A 14,961-nucleotide genomic window follows, 5' to 3' on the forward strand; every position below is an offset into this window, starting at 1 on the left:
GGGGCTGGTGCACTGGGACGACCCAAAGGGAGGGTAGGGGAGGGAGGAGGGAGGAGGGTTCAGAATGGGGAACGCGGGTGTACCTGTGGCGGATTCATTTCGATATTTGGCAAAACTAATACAATATTGTAAAGTTTAAAAAAAAAAAAAAAAAGAATGTATGTGGATATAACTGATTCACTTTTCTGTATAACATAAACTAATACAACAGTGTAAAGCAACTATACCCTGGTTTTAAAAATTGAATGTAGATACATAGATAGTCATATAAATACACGATAATTTCTACAAGAAGAAATTGTGTTTTGGAAATTCTCTGGTGGTCCAGTGGTTTTAGTTCTTGACACTTCCACTGCCACGGGCCTAGTTCAATCCCTGGTCAGGGAACTAATACCCGTCCTGTGAGCCACAAGTCACAGTCAAAAAAAAAAGAATAAAAAATTGTGTTTTAAAGTTTGAAGAGTTAAAGTTTATATTTGTTCATTTTGTAAGTAGTCCACTTAGACAACTCATTATTCTAAAAGGAGATAAAGAATAATTATATATACTACTTCCAAACAAATTCTATGAATATGAAGGAGTGTTCTGTGTCAGACTGTGTTAGGTGCTGGAAAAAGGATAGTGGATAGAAGGTAGCTTCTACAGATTTAAATGGATAGCATGAGACAGGCATTAAAGTTACCTGAAAATCTGGATTATGTACCAGAACATGATAGAGGGAAGCAGTCAGCTTCAGCTGGAAGGAATTCTGAGCAGAGCAAGAGCTGGCAGCAGAAGCTATAGAAACTGGATAACACTCTGTCTGTATGCAACACAGACCTAACAACAGCTGCAAGAAGGCAATACCACAAATGCTGGCTCTTGACCCATTAAACAAAGGATGGCTCTGGTCAGAAACATCATATAATGAGAGGCATCGATAACACAGAAGTTGGAAAAGAAAAAAATAGGAGGAGGAGGAATCAGGCAGAGAGTCCACAGAACTCTTTTTTACCTTCTGGGCCACAAGGGAAGCCCAGAGAACTCTCAGAGAATGTAAAAATGAAGATTCTGAAAGGTATACCAAAGACAGCTTGAAAATCACAGGAAGGAAGCTTTTTAATTACAACCCTTTAATACCTGGCACTGAGTCTTATTCAGAAACTGACATTCACAGTAATAAAGTATCCAATATAATACCATAATTTATTATCTTTCTGAGCTAGAGCTGTGTGTTTTTGTTATTGTTGTTTTTCTTCTGGTTTGTTTTTATTCTCAAGGTCTAAAAAGGAACCTTTGCTAAAAAAAAAAAACACAACTGAATCCATCCAAGAAGGGAGTCCCAGTGATCTGCATGTTTCTTATCAACACAGACAAACACAATGACAACAAAGAGTGACAAGAGCCTGGAAAACAATGGGCGGAACCAAATAATTCCAATTAGATACTCAGTCATCGTAAGTAACCAACAGAACTTAGAGGAAAACAAAGCATTAACAGGAAAACATAGTTAAATAAGTACTTGTTTAATTAAGATAGGAAAAATGTGACCTACACCCCTCACACGTCAATAATTTAAGATAATTCAATTCTCTTAAACTTGTCAAAAGTTGAATGGGGCGTACAAGGAAGCCTGAATGGTCTAGTAGGTCTGTTTTGACTCCAGGTAATGCTTACTTCAAAGTCAACTGAATAAAAATCCAGCATTTACACTTGAGAATATACAACTGTAAGACAGGAGTCAGCTAATGAAATAATCAAAAGAATCATATTTATTGGGTTTGGAATGGCTCTTATAAGTCATGTTCTAGAAATTCACAGCAGTAGAAACTAAAAAACAGAACCCTGAAAATGTCCACCTAATTTTCTGCCTTCCTCCTTTTTCCCCATTCTAAATCAGTCAAAACCAGTCACAAGTTTCTGCAAAAAAAACAGTCTAAGTTGTTGTTAGACTTTGTTAAGATATATCGTCTCTGGGGTTATGAGGCAGATTTGATTTGATTAAACCAAAAAAACTATTCCTCCAACTCTGCCACTCTACAAACCTGAAAAAGAGGACCTTTGATTCCTGGACTCCCAACCTGTTTGACTATTCTGGATACTATCTGAGAAGACTGTTATCTTCCCAAGGAATAATGCGAATTTCTTAGAACTCAATGACCAAAGGGTCATTATACGTAAATTTATATTAAATTTTCACAGCTTCTAACTTTGTCCCCAAAAAGATCTGAAACAATTCCCTGGATTTTCTTATATGTGGATCTCTTCTTATATGGATCAATCAGTTATACAAAGCTATACAGGACTGATTCAAATTGGGAGAATCACATCAAGTGCTGTCAAAGTTTAAAAACAACAAATCACTGATAAAATCAGAGGACTGATGCCTTGCTGCTGAAATAATCTGTTGACCAAAAGTTCTAGCTTGAAATCTGTATCATTTTTATTTTCATTTCTGAATCCTGACACATTTAACCAATAATGACTCTTGTCAGAGCATGACACAACGATCTGCACCGGTCACTAGCTTTCTCACCTAATACTCGGAACGGAAGGATTGAGCGTCTCCTCTGGCATGCTGCTGGCTGCTTCTGCTTCTGGAACAGCTTGTACCGGCTGCACCACGTGAATAGTCCGGAAGAGCTGGGTAGGGTACGGAGCCTGTGTGGACTGTACTGTCCTCAGAGCCTCGGACGGCTGCACAGGTTCCATGGGATCTTTGGGTTTTGCAGCTTTCGAATTCCCTGGTTTCAGAACTGTAGTGGCTCCTCCTTTTATTCCTGGACTTGAAGATGCTCTCGATCGACTTGCTGGGTTCCTACTCGAAGTGGCTGTTGATGATAGTGAGGGATCTGAAGACTCTATGCTGCAACTTGGATCTTCATCATCTATATAAATAAGGTCTTTCGGCATATCCTTAAACTGATACACCAAGCGCTGACCTTCTACTTTTGCCAGAATACCCCTTTGGTAATAGTACCTATTCGAAACAGACAATTTAATCAATATTGTATTCGGTTAAACATAAACTAAAATAATATTCAACACAGCAAAACTTTTATAATCATAAACAAGAGTTTAAAGTTGGAAACAAGTGAGAAAAGGATTTCTAAATGAAGGGTAGTTATTTTCTCTTCCATAGCTTACTATAATGTCCCTACCTGTTTTAAAGTCGATTCAGTAAATCTGAAACAATTTTCTATATAAAACTTAATGATGTACAAATAGATGTAATTCAAGTTTTGTCACTGATTCTAATTAGATCAAGAACCTAACAACTATGAGCTAAAAAAACAAAATGCAAACTGTAACTAAATAGTTATGGTTTAAAAAAGTTATCAAGTTATCAGATCTGGATGTTTCCACTAAGTTTTTCTCAAACATATCCCCAGATCTTGACGATTAAATGACATGATCAAAGAAAAACAAACTAAAAGTGGGTTTAAGAGGTATCTCTGTTCAACACTTTCACAATGGTTAACATTATTCTTGAAGCATTAATTTATTCCAACGTAATATATTATACCTGAGGTTCATGCTTAAAAATGCACCCTCTTATTAAGTACCTGCATTATCAATATTTGTTATTTTGTGCTGAATTTAAGTTTAGTGGCTCAAAACATATGAGACTTGTGGTCCATGTATAATGCCTGATGATAGTTCAACATTTTCTGATCTCTTCATAAATAAAATATCCATTATTTGCATGAAGATTTTTGGGGGGAAGGAGAACATTTTCCCAGACTGAAATAGTATTTTGATTTAAATACTCAGTTCTATAAGTAGTGTGGTTTTAGCACTTCAATAGTAAGATTTACCATTTCTAAAGAAAACCCTCTGACTTTTTAGAACTTACTTGCTTTCTAGTATTTAAGAAACAATATTCTTCACACAACGAACTACAGAAATTTCACGTACCTGAGAGCTCTTCCCATGGTCTCATAATTCATGTCAGGTTTGTTTTTGTGCTTGCCCCACAACCTGGATACTGCTTTAGAATCTACCAATTTAAAAATGCCTTTTTCTCGCTGGGTCCATTTGATGTATTTAGGACAAGTAGCTTTGTCCTGAAGCAGTGCCAGTAAAAACTCCCAAAGATAAATTGTGTTTCCTGAAACAAAAGCAATTTCTTTTTAACTGAACCAAAACTTTATTTGAAAGAGCACAATAAAACACAACTAAAGGTCTTATTAAGTTCCATCTATAATTATATAAAACAAATTACACAGTTCAGTTAGTACTGGTGATATAATGGTCATAATTTCTAGAGTCTAATATAGATCTTTTTATTAGTCCCACATAAGTTATCTGAATAGAGCAATCCTGCCAATTAGATTTGTGATGACCTAGGGAGAAAGCATTGTAAGAAATTTTCTTTCAGCCTCTTTAAGAACCATTATTACATAGAAGAAAAGGAAAAAGAAATGTAAAAAACCTTTCAATAGTTGTTCTTTTTATATCAAGAGCCAGCAGATTGGCCTTAACAATTTTCTTCAAATTTGGGAAGCAGTTATGAAAATATTAAAACTCCAAGACAACGTAATAAAGTGTCTATGAACCGAAAACCTAATGTGGCTGAATTCTTCCAAGGGACTCATTATTAAATGAAAGGATGGAGTATTTTGACAGAGAACTGAAAATCTCCTAATGGATTTCTTGTGCTACATTATACCAGTATTTCTACAGAAAGTGACAACTGTGCATGTGGCAGGTGGCAGCAATAAGATCCATTTCAATAAAACCTGGTGTTTTCTACTTACAGTATGCAGATATTATTAATGGTTTCTACTTACGGTATGCAGATATTTTAGAGCAATCTGAATGTTACTTGATCTATAAACATTATAAGGAAATTACAGTAGTAGTACTTACCCTTCCCATCTTTGTTTTTCTTCTTCACAGATATGTTTGGTGTAGTGGTTGGGGAATCTGGACGTGGTGGTTTAGTTTTTCTCCCTGAAATCACAATGGCTCTACATAAATATTTGCCCTCAAAAGTGAGAGAGAATGGATAATTTAGCTGTTTATAAAAGCTTTTTTTGGTCATTTATCCTCAATTTCAGAGAAGGCAATGGCACCCCACTCCAGTACTCTTGCCTGGAAAATCCCATGGACAGAGGAGCCTGGTAGGCTGCAGTCCATGGGGTCGCTGAGGGTCGGACACGACTGAGTGACTTCACTTTCACTTTTATACATTGGAGAAGTAAATGGCAACCCACTCCAGTGTTCTTGCCTGGAGAATCCCAGGGACAGGGGAGCCTGGTGGGCTGCCGTCTATGGGGTCGCACAGAGTCGGACACAACTGAAGTGACTTAGCAGCATCTTCAATTTTAAGTGCCAAGTATTTATACATGGACTGCATGGAGATCCAACCAGTCCATTCTGAAGGAGATCAGCCCTAGGATTTCTTTGGAAGGAATGATGCTAAAGCTGAAACTCAAGTATTTTGGCCACCTCATGCAAAGAGTTGACTCATTGGAAAAGACTCTGATGCTGGGAGGGATTGGGGGCAAGAGGAGAAGGGGACGACAGAGGATGAGATGGCTGGATGGCATCACTGACTCGATGAACGTGAGTCTGAGTGAACTCCGGGAGTTGGTGATGGACAGGGAGGCCTGGTGTGCTGCTATTCATGGGGTCGCAAAGAGTCCGACACGACTGAGCGACTGATCTGATCTGATCTGATTTTATACATGGAACACATATTGGTTTCTTAAATACTACTTATTAAAAGGAAAATAACTTCAGTAAAAATTTAACATTAACATAGGTTAGATCACAGACACTTTTATGTAGAAAACAATACTTTGGCTCATTTGTTAAAATGAGATTAAGTTGAAACTTTATCTTTCAGGTGACAATTCTTAAAATTTGGATGAACATACTGATATTGATAAAACTTGGGCTCCAAAATCAAGCCATATAAGTCTGTCTGCCTCTTGGTTGGTTCTCAAATACTGGAAACTACCCAAAACTTCTAGATATAAAATATAAGGTAAAATTGAGGTTAAATTTTTGTGAACCACATACTCAATTTTTATTTTGTGTATTTTTAAACATCTTATTCTATATTTCTTTCAATTTACAGTAAACAAACTTTATGGTTATCCATCACCCAGCCCCAGACAAGTCAGAGTTAAAAGTGTATTTTGTTCAGCCTTAGTCTGGGTCAACCGACTATTCTAAAGCCATGTTTGTGATCTCTTCTCCCTTTATCTAGAGCCACAACCTGGCAGCAATGCTGCCTATGACTTAGGTTGGGGTGATGATGCTATCTGAACAGACTACCACCCTGCATGGGAGAGACAATGGAGATTAAGCATAAATGGATGCTTCAGTTAGCACTTCTAACCATGATGTTCTTGAATTTGACTCTCTCTGATCTAGATCACAAGGGCAAATGCTGAGGTAATTTAGGGAAGTGACTTAAAAAAGAACTTTTTAGGGCTAAAGTCACAAGGTTAGTAGCAACACAAGACAAGTTCAGTTGCTCAGTCGTGTCTGACTCTTTGCGGCTGCATGGACTGCAGCATGCAAGGCCTCGCTGTCCATCACTAACTCCCACAGCTTGCTCAAACTCATGTCCATCGAGTTGGTGATGCCATCCAACCATCTCATCCTCTGTTATCCCCTTCTCCTCCTGCCTTCAATCTTTGCCAGCATCAGGGTCTTCTCCAATGAGTCAGTTCTTCACACCAGGTGGCCAAAATATTGGAGTTTCAGCTTCAGCATCAGTCCTTCCAGTGAATATTCAGGACTGGTTTTCTTTAGGATGGACTGGTTGGGGACTCTTAACTCCAACTCAACCACAGTTCAAAAGCATCAATTCTTTGGCACTCAGCTTTCTTTATGGTCCAACTCTCACATCCATACATGACCACTGGAAAAACCATAGCTTTGAATAGACAGACCTTTGTCAGCAAAGGAATGTCTCTGCTTTTTAATATGCTGTCTGGGTTGGTCATAACTTTTCTTCCAAGGAGCAAGCGTCTTTTAATTTCATGGCTGCAGTCACAATCTGCGGTGATTTTGGAGCCCCAAAAATAAAGTCTCTCACTGTTTCCATTGTTTCCCCATCTATTTGCTATGAAGTGATGGGACGCAATACCATGATCTTAGTTTTTTGAATGTTGAGTTTTAAGCCAGCTTTTTCACTTTCCTCTTTCACTTTCATCAAGAGGCTCCTTAGTTCCTCTCCACTTTGTGCCATAAGGGTGGTGTCATCTGCGTATCTGAGGTTATTGATATTTCTCCTGGCAATCTTGTTTCCAGTTTATGCTTCATCCAGCCCAGCGTTTCTCATGATGTACTCTGCATATAGGTTAAATAAGCAGGGTGACAATATACAGCCTTGATGTACTCCTTTCCCAATCTGGAATCAGTCTGTTAATAGTAATACATCCTAAGACAAACTGAATAGGAAAACACTTCTGACGTTAAGGTGAGTAAGAGTCAAGGAAAGTGAAAAGTGAAAGTGAAAGTCACTCAGCCGTATCTGACTCTGTGATCCCATGGAATTCCCAGGCCAGAATACTGGAGGGGGGAACCTTTCCCTTCTCCAGGGGATCTTCCCAACTCAGGAATCAAACTGGGGTCTCCTGCATTGCAGGCGAATTCTATACCAACTGAGCTATGAGGAGAAGAAAGTCAAAAGAGTCATTCTTCAGGCCTGGCCCCTCCTGAGACTACCAGATGTATACACGTGGAAAATAGGCAGCCTGGTGCCTCAAATTCCATCACTGCAGACATCTGCAGAGAACCTACAGAGATTTCTAGTTAACTGTGTTCATGACTGTGAGGATTAGAAGCCAGACTTCAGTTAGCTGCTATCCTTCTGTTTTATTTTCCCTAATTTTTTCTCTTTTTAAAAAATATTTATTTATTTGGCTGCGCTGGGTCAGCCGCGGCATGTGGGATCTTTGATCTTCGCTGCAAATGCAGGAACTTTAGTTGCCGCATGTGGGATCTAGATTCCTGACCAGGGACAGAGTCTGGGTCCCCTGCATCAGGAGCTCAGAGTCTGAGCCACTGGGCCAGAGGGAAGTCCCGATAGTGCTGTTTTTATCCCGCTGTTTTCCTCCGCTAGTGTCAGTCACGGCAGATACCGTCAGTAGCCTACCCAGCATCCATCCTCTCCACTGTCTTCCTCACTGTTACGGTGACGATGCACACCGCGTCACATGAACTATAGGTTAATTGGGGATATAAATTTTGTGAAGTTATTTCTCCTAATACTTTGAACATATCCAGCCCTTCCAGTTTTTCATGGGAGCTTGTAGCCAATTCAATAATCAATCCTCATCAGGTAATGCAGTTTCTCCCTGATTGGTCCATTTCTTCCTCTTTTTTTTTTTTCTCTTGTTTTGGCTGTGGGTTGCAGGGAGTCTTGGATGTTCCACATTTTTTTAGCATAATCTATTTCAGCCTGCATCTATTTTACTTATGCTACTCAGGATTCACTATGATGGGATTAACATCATTCTGGAAAATTTCTCAATCATCATCTTTGAATATTGCTTCTTCCTCACTCTACACATTCTCCCTTCCTGGAGCTCTGATTAAACGTGTAGATCTTCTCAAGCAATCCTCACATCTCTCTTTTATTATCTTTTACTATACATCAGCTCTAGACTGGAGCTCACTGATTCTCTCTTCAGCAGTGACTCATTTGCTATTTAAATAGCAAAATAGATCCCCAAATATTATGTGTTCTATCTGGTTCCTTATCATGCCAGTCTTCCACCATTAAGTAGGATATTAGTCTTTTACTTTCCAAAAACAGCTTTATTGAGGTATAACTGACATACAATTAACCTGTTTATGTTTAAAGTTTATAATCTGATAAGTTTTGACATATGTATACACCTGTGAAACCATCACTCAAGATAATGAACATATTCTTCACTCCGTAAAGTGCGTTTGTAATCCTCTTTCCCCACCCTGCCCCATCCACAGGTAACCAACCACTCGTTTTCTATCATTATAGATTAATTTACATTTTGTACAATTTCATATAAACAGAATCATACTCTTCTTTTATGGCAGGGGGTTGGGAATCTGGCTCTTTTCCTCTAGTACAATTATGTTAAGGTTCATCCATTTTTGTCTTATGTATCAACAGTACATTTCATTTTATTGCTGAATGGTCTCTCATTGTATGGGTATTACCACATGTTTAACCCAATCAGCAGCTGATGGATGTTTGGGTCATTTCCAGTTTGGGGCTGTTGCAAATAAAGCTGCTATGCACATTCATTCATGAGTACGTTTTTCTCTTAAATGTACAGTTTCATTTCTTTCGGGTAAATACCGAGCAATAGAATGGCTGGGTCATGTGTTGAGTATACGTGAAGTTTTTTAAGGAACTGCCATACTGTTTCCCAAAAACTATCGTCTCCTTGTAGGAAGGTGGGGTAATCACACCTCACTGGTTTCCTATTTTCCAGGGATTGCTGGTTTTTGTTGACTGATGTCCACTTTCTTTAGAACCACTGATTCAGATATTTTGTTTGTGGTTTCAGTTGTTTCCAACAGGAGGGTAAATCTGGGTTCTGTTTTAATTTTTTCCAGTTTTATTGATATATAACTGACATACTGTGTAAGTTTAAGGTATACAACACGATGTGATATACGACATACTCTCCACCCCACCCCTCTCCATGATGAGACCCAACAAATGATTCAGAGGTGAGACAGATTTCCAGCGTATTTCAAAATGCCAGCCTCAAAAAGCAGCTCGAGAATGTACCCTCAGCCTCCCTAGGAAGGGGTTTAAAAGCACCAGAGAAGTGGAAACAGAGGGTGAAGAGAGAGTTTCTTCACATCATTTAAAAGCAGTTCAATGTCCCAATCCCCCTCCTACCAAATAAATGACTCTTGATTTTTTTCTAGCCATCTTATGGTGTGAAGAGATATTTTAACTGTGGTTTTGATTTATACTGCCCTGATGACTAGTGATATTTAGCATCTTTGCTTGTATATGTTGGCTGTTTGTACGTCTTCTTCAGAAAAATGTCTATTCAGGTCCTCTGCCCATTCTTTAATTGGATTTTTTTTTTTTTTGCTATTGTGTTATATGAGTTGCTTATATATTTTGGATATTAATATATCATATATCCAATATATGATTTACAAATATTTTCTCCCATTCTTCAGGTTGCATTTTCACGTTTCTGATTGTTTCTTTTGCTGTGCAGAGACTCTGAGTTCACTGTAGTCCCACTTATTAATTTTAGCCTTTGTAAAGCTTGTGCTTTTGGTGTCATATCCAAAAAACGGTTGTCACATCAGGAGCTGTTACTCCATCTTGACTAGAAGAGGAAGTTTCACATGGTATTTTTTAATAGTCTCATTCTTTGACCATATTTTCTATTCTTTTGCATTAATAATTATAATAATATTCATTGGAAGTTTCTATTTGATAATTCTATTATCTGAGGTTCATAGTGAACTAACCCTAGGATTTTTTTTTTTTTTTTTGAATTCTGGTTTATTGTTGGACAACAGTGTTTCACACACACATCAAGCAGGCCAAAATAATAATAATAAACCACAACTTCATAGTCAAGGAAAAAAAAGAAAACTTTTATCACTGGCCTTTTTAACCATCTCATAAAAACCAGCTCCTTATAGTAAGCTACATACATGCACAAAAAGGGTTACTGGCATTCTCGAAATAAGACTGATTTTTTGTTGTAGCCTTTGCTTTTTTTTTTTAACATTTTCTTTCTCCTTTGAGATTGTAATGAACATGTTCACACCACAAGGAAAGTCAGAAGTAGGAGAGAGAATGCTGGGAAGGCTGGTTTGCTCATCCGAGATCATTATTAAAAATGGCTGACCCCTAACAATATGTACAAATATATAAAATGTAGATATAAAATACCGATTCTCCTTTTAAAAGTACTTTAAGAAAAAAAATCAGGGCCTTGGAAGTGTCGGCTCCTTTTTCCTCTCCTGTCGCAAATTCATGCTGTGTGGCTCTGGGTGGACAGGGGAGAGCCCGCGGCGGAGCAGGCGCGGCGCAGGCGGCGGGCAGGCCGGACTCCACCTGGCAGTTGAGCGTCTGAGGCGCGAAGAGGAGGGTGAATGGGCTCCAGCAGCCTTCTCTGTGAGCTTCACTTCTCTTTTGCTGCTGGTCATCCTCACCCATCTTCCACTTCTTCGTGTCAGGGTCACCATCCCCGTCATCTTCAGCTGCTGCTCTGCCCACAGCTGCCGCGGACGCCTCATCTTCCTCGCCACCCTCTTCCTCGCCATCCCCTTCCTCCTCCCCTTCCTCCTCCCCTCACTGTCAGCCTCCTGTTCCCCATTTTCCTCCTTCTCAGCATTCCCATCAGCAGGCCCTCGCTCCCATTCTCCGTCTCCCCCGTGGCTTCTTTCTTTTAAGTCCTTGGCAGTGATCTTGGAGCTGGTGTGCATGGTTGCATTGGGCACGATGGGGCCAGTGATGTTATTCAGCAAACTGAAAAGAAAGCAGGAGGTCGAGAACTCCAGCGATGAAGCTGCCGGAGTCCACAGTAGAGGCGGAGCTGGAGGTGGTTGAGCGAGTGAGGAGCCAGGCGTCGGGACAATGCAAAGACTGCTCCTGAGAGCAGCCAGTGGGGGAAACTTGAGAACTTCCTGTGTCTGCTGCTTTTCATTCAGGAGGTATCTTTCTTAGGTGTTCTGTGATACTGAAATGTCAGTTCACCTTCAACAGGGTTTCATTTGAAGAAATACTCTGCAGCTTGGATTAAATATATGATGTGGCAAAGCAATTCTCCTGGGGCCCAAAATTACTGCCAGTCAGGGGCCATTGTTATGTTAATTACTTGGCTGGAAATTCCTAGAGTCAGTGATAATTTAAAATCTAGTCATAAACCTAGGTTAAGGTAAACCTAGGATTATGAATTCTCAAAAGAACAATTTTTCCACCCAGCTACAAAATACAAGTTTCCTTAACATCTGTCTATGCCAATGAGTGGACTGTTTTTCCCCTTAGGGTATAGCCTTCCAAGGACCCCATGAATTATATGCTGAGTTCTCTAATACCCCATTTTGCTTTGGACCAAGACTTTAGCATGTGCCTCTACTTGGAATATAAAACCAAGTCCCCTGGACTTCCAGACTGACATAGCCTCTCAGCCCTTCAGAACTGTTGCAGTGTCAGCTTCATTCCTACTGTTGTTATTTTCCTCTTCATCTGTGGCTCTTGAAACGTCCCTTAATTTCATGTGAAATTAGGTTACACAGTGGCTGGTGATGCCATAAACCAAGATATTAAACTCAACATATTAAACAAGCTGGAGCAGAATCAAAAGGCAAAGAAAGGGAAACGTGTCAGTGTTAGGATGTAAGTATGGTTCTAATTTGTGAATACTTTAAAACTCCCTCTGGCACGTTGTATCCTCTTCAATTACTTACCTGCTGATTTACCACTTGGATTCTTCCCACTGGAATCTTTTATTAGAATCTATGCTGGTGGTTTTCAAACTATGTTCTCCAGGAGAAAACTAAACAGGTCTTATCCCTGAGCTCTTTCGGAGCTTGTAGATACAAGACTGAGGCTTAAAAAGTTGGGAAAATCCCTTTTCTATAAGACGGACCAAATATTTTAAAAGTATAATTCTTTTTTTTTTTTCAATTTATTTATTTGGCTGTGCCAGGCATTAGTTGTTACAAACATGATCTTCAATCTTTGATGCAGCATGCGGAGTCTTTAGTTGTTCCATGTGGGATCTCGTTCCCTGACCAGGAATCGAACCCAGACCCCTGCATTAGGAGTACAGAGTCTTAGCCACTGGACCACCAGGGAAGTCCCTAAAAGTACAATTCTTAAAAAATGAATCTAACATGAAGAAATAACTCAATTTGTTTTATACCAATTTTATCTTACAGATGTTTTAATTGGTGTAGAAATACCCTTGACTAAAAGTTACCTTTGGATTCCACATCAAGAGTGGACTGTTTTCCCTAAACAGATTGACCACCTACCTTTCTTTCTCTTAGGCTGTTCTGGTGACGAGGGTCCTGGTGAGTGTGCATATGTCTCTTGAACGTGCTGAGTTTCCATCACTTCAGGAATCCCGTCTAATGTGACGGATACATGTGTGACTGGGGCAACAACCATGTCATCTTCAGAGGAGCTAAATATACTATTATCTAATGGGATAAAATCAACTTTGTATTATAAATCAAAATAATTTCATAACATGTTTCCTATTTCTGTGAAGATTAAAGGAGAAATGAAATCTTGAATCTAGCCCCTGGTTTTTACTTCCTCTGCCCTAAGTCAAGTTCCCTGGATCAGTCCAGGTTTGACTGGCCCATTCAATGTCTTCCTGACTTGACTTCCTATCCCCAGTCCATCCTGTCTCTCTTCTGCATTTTTGCATTGCCGCTAAGGTTTTTCTCCACAACCTAAGTCTGACCTGACCATATCATTCCTCTCTACAAAAACTTTACAGAGTGAAAATTAGAAAGAAAAATAAAACTGACATATCTTCTCATTGTTTACAGGTGGAAAAAAGATAAGAACAACCAAACTCCATAGCATACCATTTTGAACATCCACAGTATATAACCCATTATGAAACATTACTTCAGTTATACCAAAGCATTTTGAATCTTAAACATTTCATTCTTTCACAGATCTATGTCTTTGGTTCAATTGACTCCCTCTACCTTGAATGCCCTTTCCTGTCTTCTACACATGAGAAGCTTATTTGCCACTAACAGCCCATGTCAGAACATTCCTTCCAAAAAGTCAGTCACCAGTATTTTCAGCTAGAGAAATCTCTCCTTCCAGAACACTCTGCTATCCCTCTTTTGGCCTTTATTTTTGCTATCCCTCTTTTGGCCTTTATTTTTAGCTTTTACAGTTATTTACATAAATATCTTCAAAAGAAAACTGTAAGCTTGAGGAAAGAAAAAAAAATCTATTCATTTCCATATCATGTTACTGCCTAATGTATTGCTGTGCATACAGAAAATCCTCAATAAACATCTTAAATTGATTTAATAATAATTCATTTTGAGTCTGATACTTCCTTGTCAGAAAAGTCCAAAGGAGAACAAGGATTTAAAAGCAAATCAATAAATGTGATAGGAAATTGTATGCCATGAAGTCTTCAGTGGATTTTTTGCCTATTCACTGATGAATACTGACAGAAATCACTAAATTTTCATTGGTTGGACCCTAAGTACACTAATACTTCACCAATGAGGTTAAGAAGATACTCTGCATAACCTCTCTGACACCTAAATTACCTTTTTATTCTCAAAGTCTTCATTCCTCAAATCTAAAAAAAAAAATCCTGTTTGACTGAACACTTTAGCAAAGGTACCTCAACCAGTACTATACCTTATAATGCACTTAGGATGCTAAAAAAATAAAACGTCACTCTGGTCTCTTGATGTTTATCATCTAAAGCAGAGAGATGACAGGAAAGGTTTTTCAAAGCATGTAACCATAGTTCTACTGTAGAACATAGGAAACTGTATTCAACATCCTGTGATAAACCATAACAGAAAATATGAAAAAGAATGTATGTATATGCATATGTGTTACTGAATCACTTTGCTGTACAGCAGAAATAAACACAACATTGCAAATCAACTACACTTCAAAAAAAAAAAAAGCATAAGAAAGTAAACAGCCGTAACACTCACTCATGCGCTTTTCATCCAGCATAGGGCCAGGAGAATCCATGTTGAGGAGTGCCTCAGCAGCCTCGATGGTTTCAATTGTTTCATCCCCATTATGACAGGAAGCTTCTACTATAATACATTTAAACAGAAAAACAGAATTAGCACGAGACATCTGTTGTTCTAAAAAACACAGGTTTGGGAATCTCCTGTGGTCCAGGGATGAGGACTTTGCTCTTTCACTGCGGGGGCCCAGGTTTGATCCCCGATTGGGGAACTAAGATCCAGTTCCTCCATAATAGTTAAAACCAGAAAAGATAAATACTTCAATAAGCCTAGTAAAGTTATTAAAAC

General features: G+C 38.8%; 1 protein-coding gene and 1 non-coding gene across 4 annotated transcripts in view; both read right to left on the minus strand.

The window, feature by feature from the left end:
* ELF1 (E74-like factor 1 (ets domain transcription factor)) overlaps positions 1 to 14,961 on the minus strand; it is an 86,877-nt gene that overhangs the window by 8,611 nt on the left and 63,305 nt on the right. For 2 of the 3 annotated variants that reach the window (XM_010846153.1, XM_010846154.1), the window contains exons 4-8: positions 14,632 to 14,739; positions 12,955 to 13,122; positions 4,852 to 4,935; positions 3,898 to 4,090; positions 2,516 to 2,959 (exon numbers count right to left, since the gene is read on the minus strand). In XM_010846153.1, the coding sequence (XP_010844455.1) occupies positions 2,516 to 2,959; positions 3,898 to 4,090; positions 4,852 to 4,935; positions 12,955 to 13,122; positions 14,632 to 14,739 (997 nt within the window). The remainder of the gene's footprint in view (positions 1 to 2,515; positions 2,960 to 3,897; positions 4,091 to 4,851; positions 4,936 to 12,954; positions 13,123 to 14,631; positions 14,740 to 14,961) is intronic. The other variant, XM_010846155.1, reaches the window with a different exon arrangement.
* TRNAR-CCU lies at positions 12,704 to 12,775 on the minus strand. Its single transcript has one exon. It is a non-coding gene; the product is annotated as a tRNA-Arg (tRNA).

This window comes from Bison bison, unplaced genomic scaffold, assembly GCF_000754665.1.
Source record: "Bison bison bison isolate TAMUID 2011002044 unplaced genomic scaffold, Bison_UMD1.0 scf7180017864232, whole genome shotgun sequence".
In the NCBI taxonomy this organism is placed as follows: Eukaryota; Metazoa; Chordata; class Mammalia; order Artiodactyla; family Bovidae; genus Bison; species Bison bison.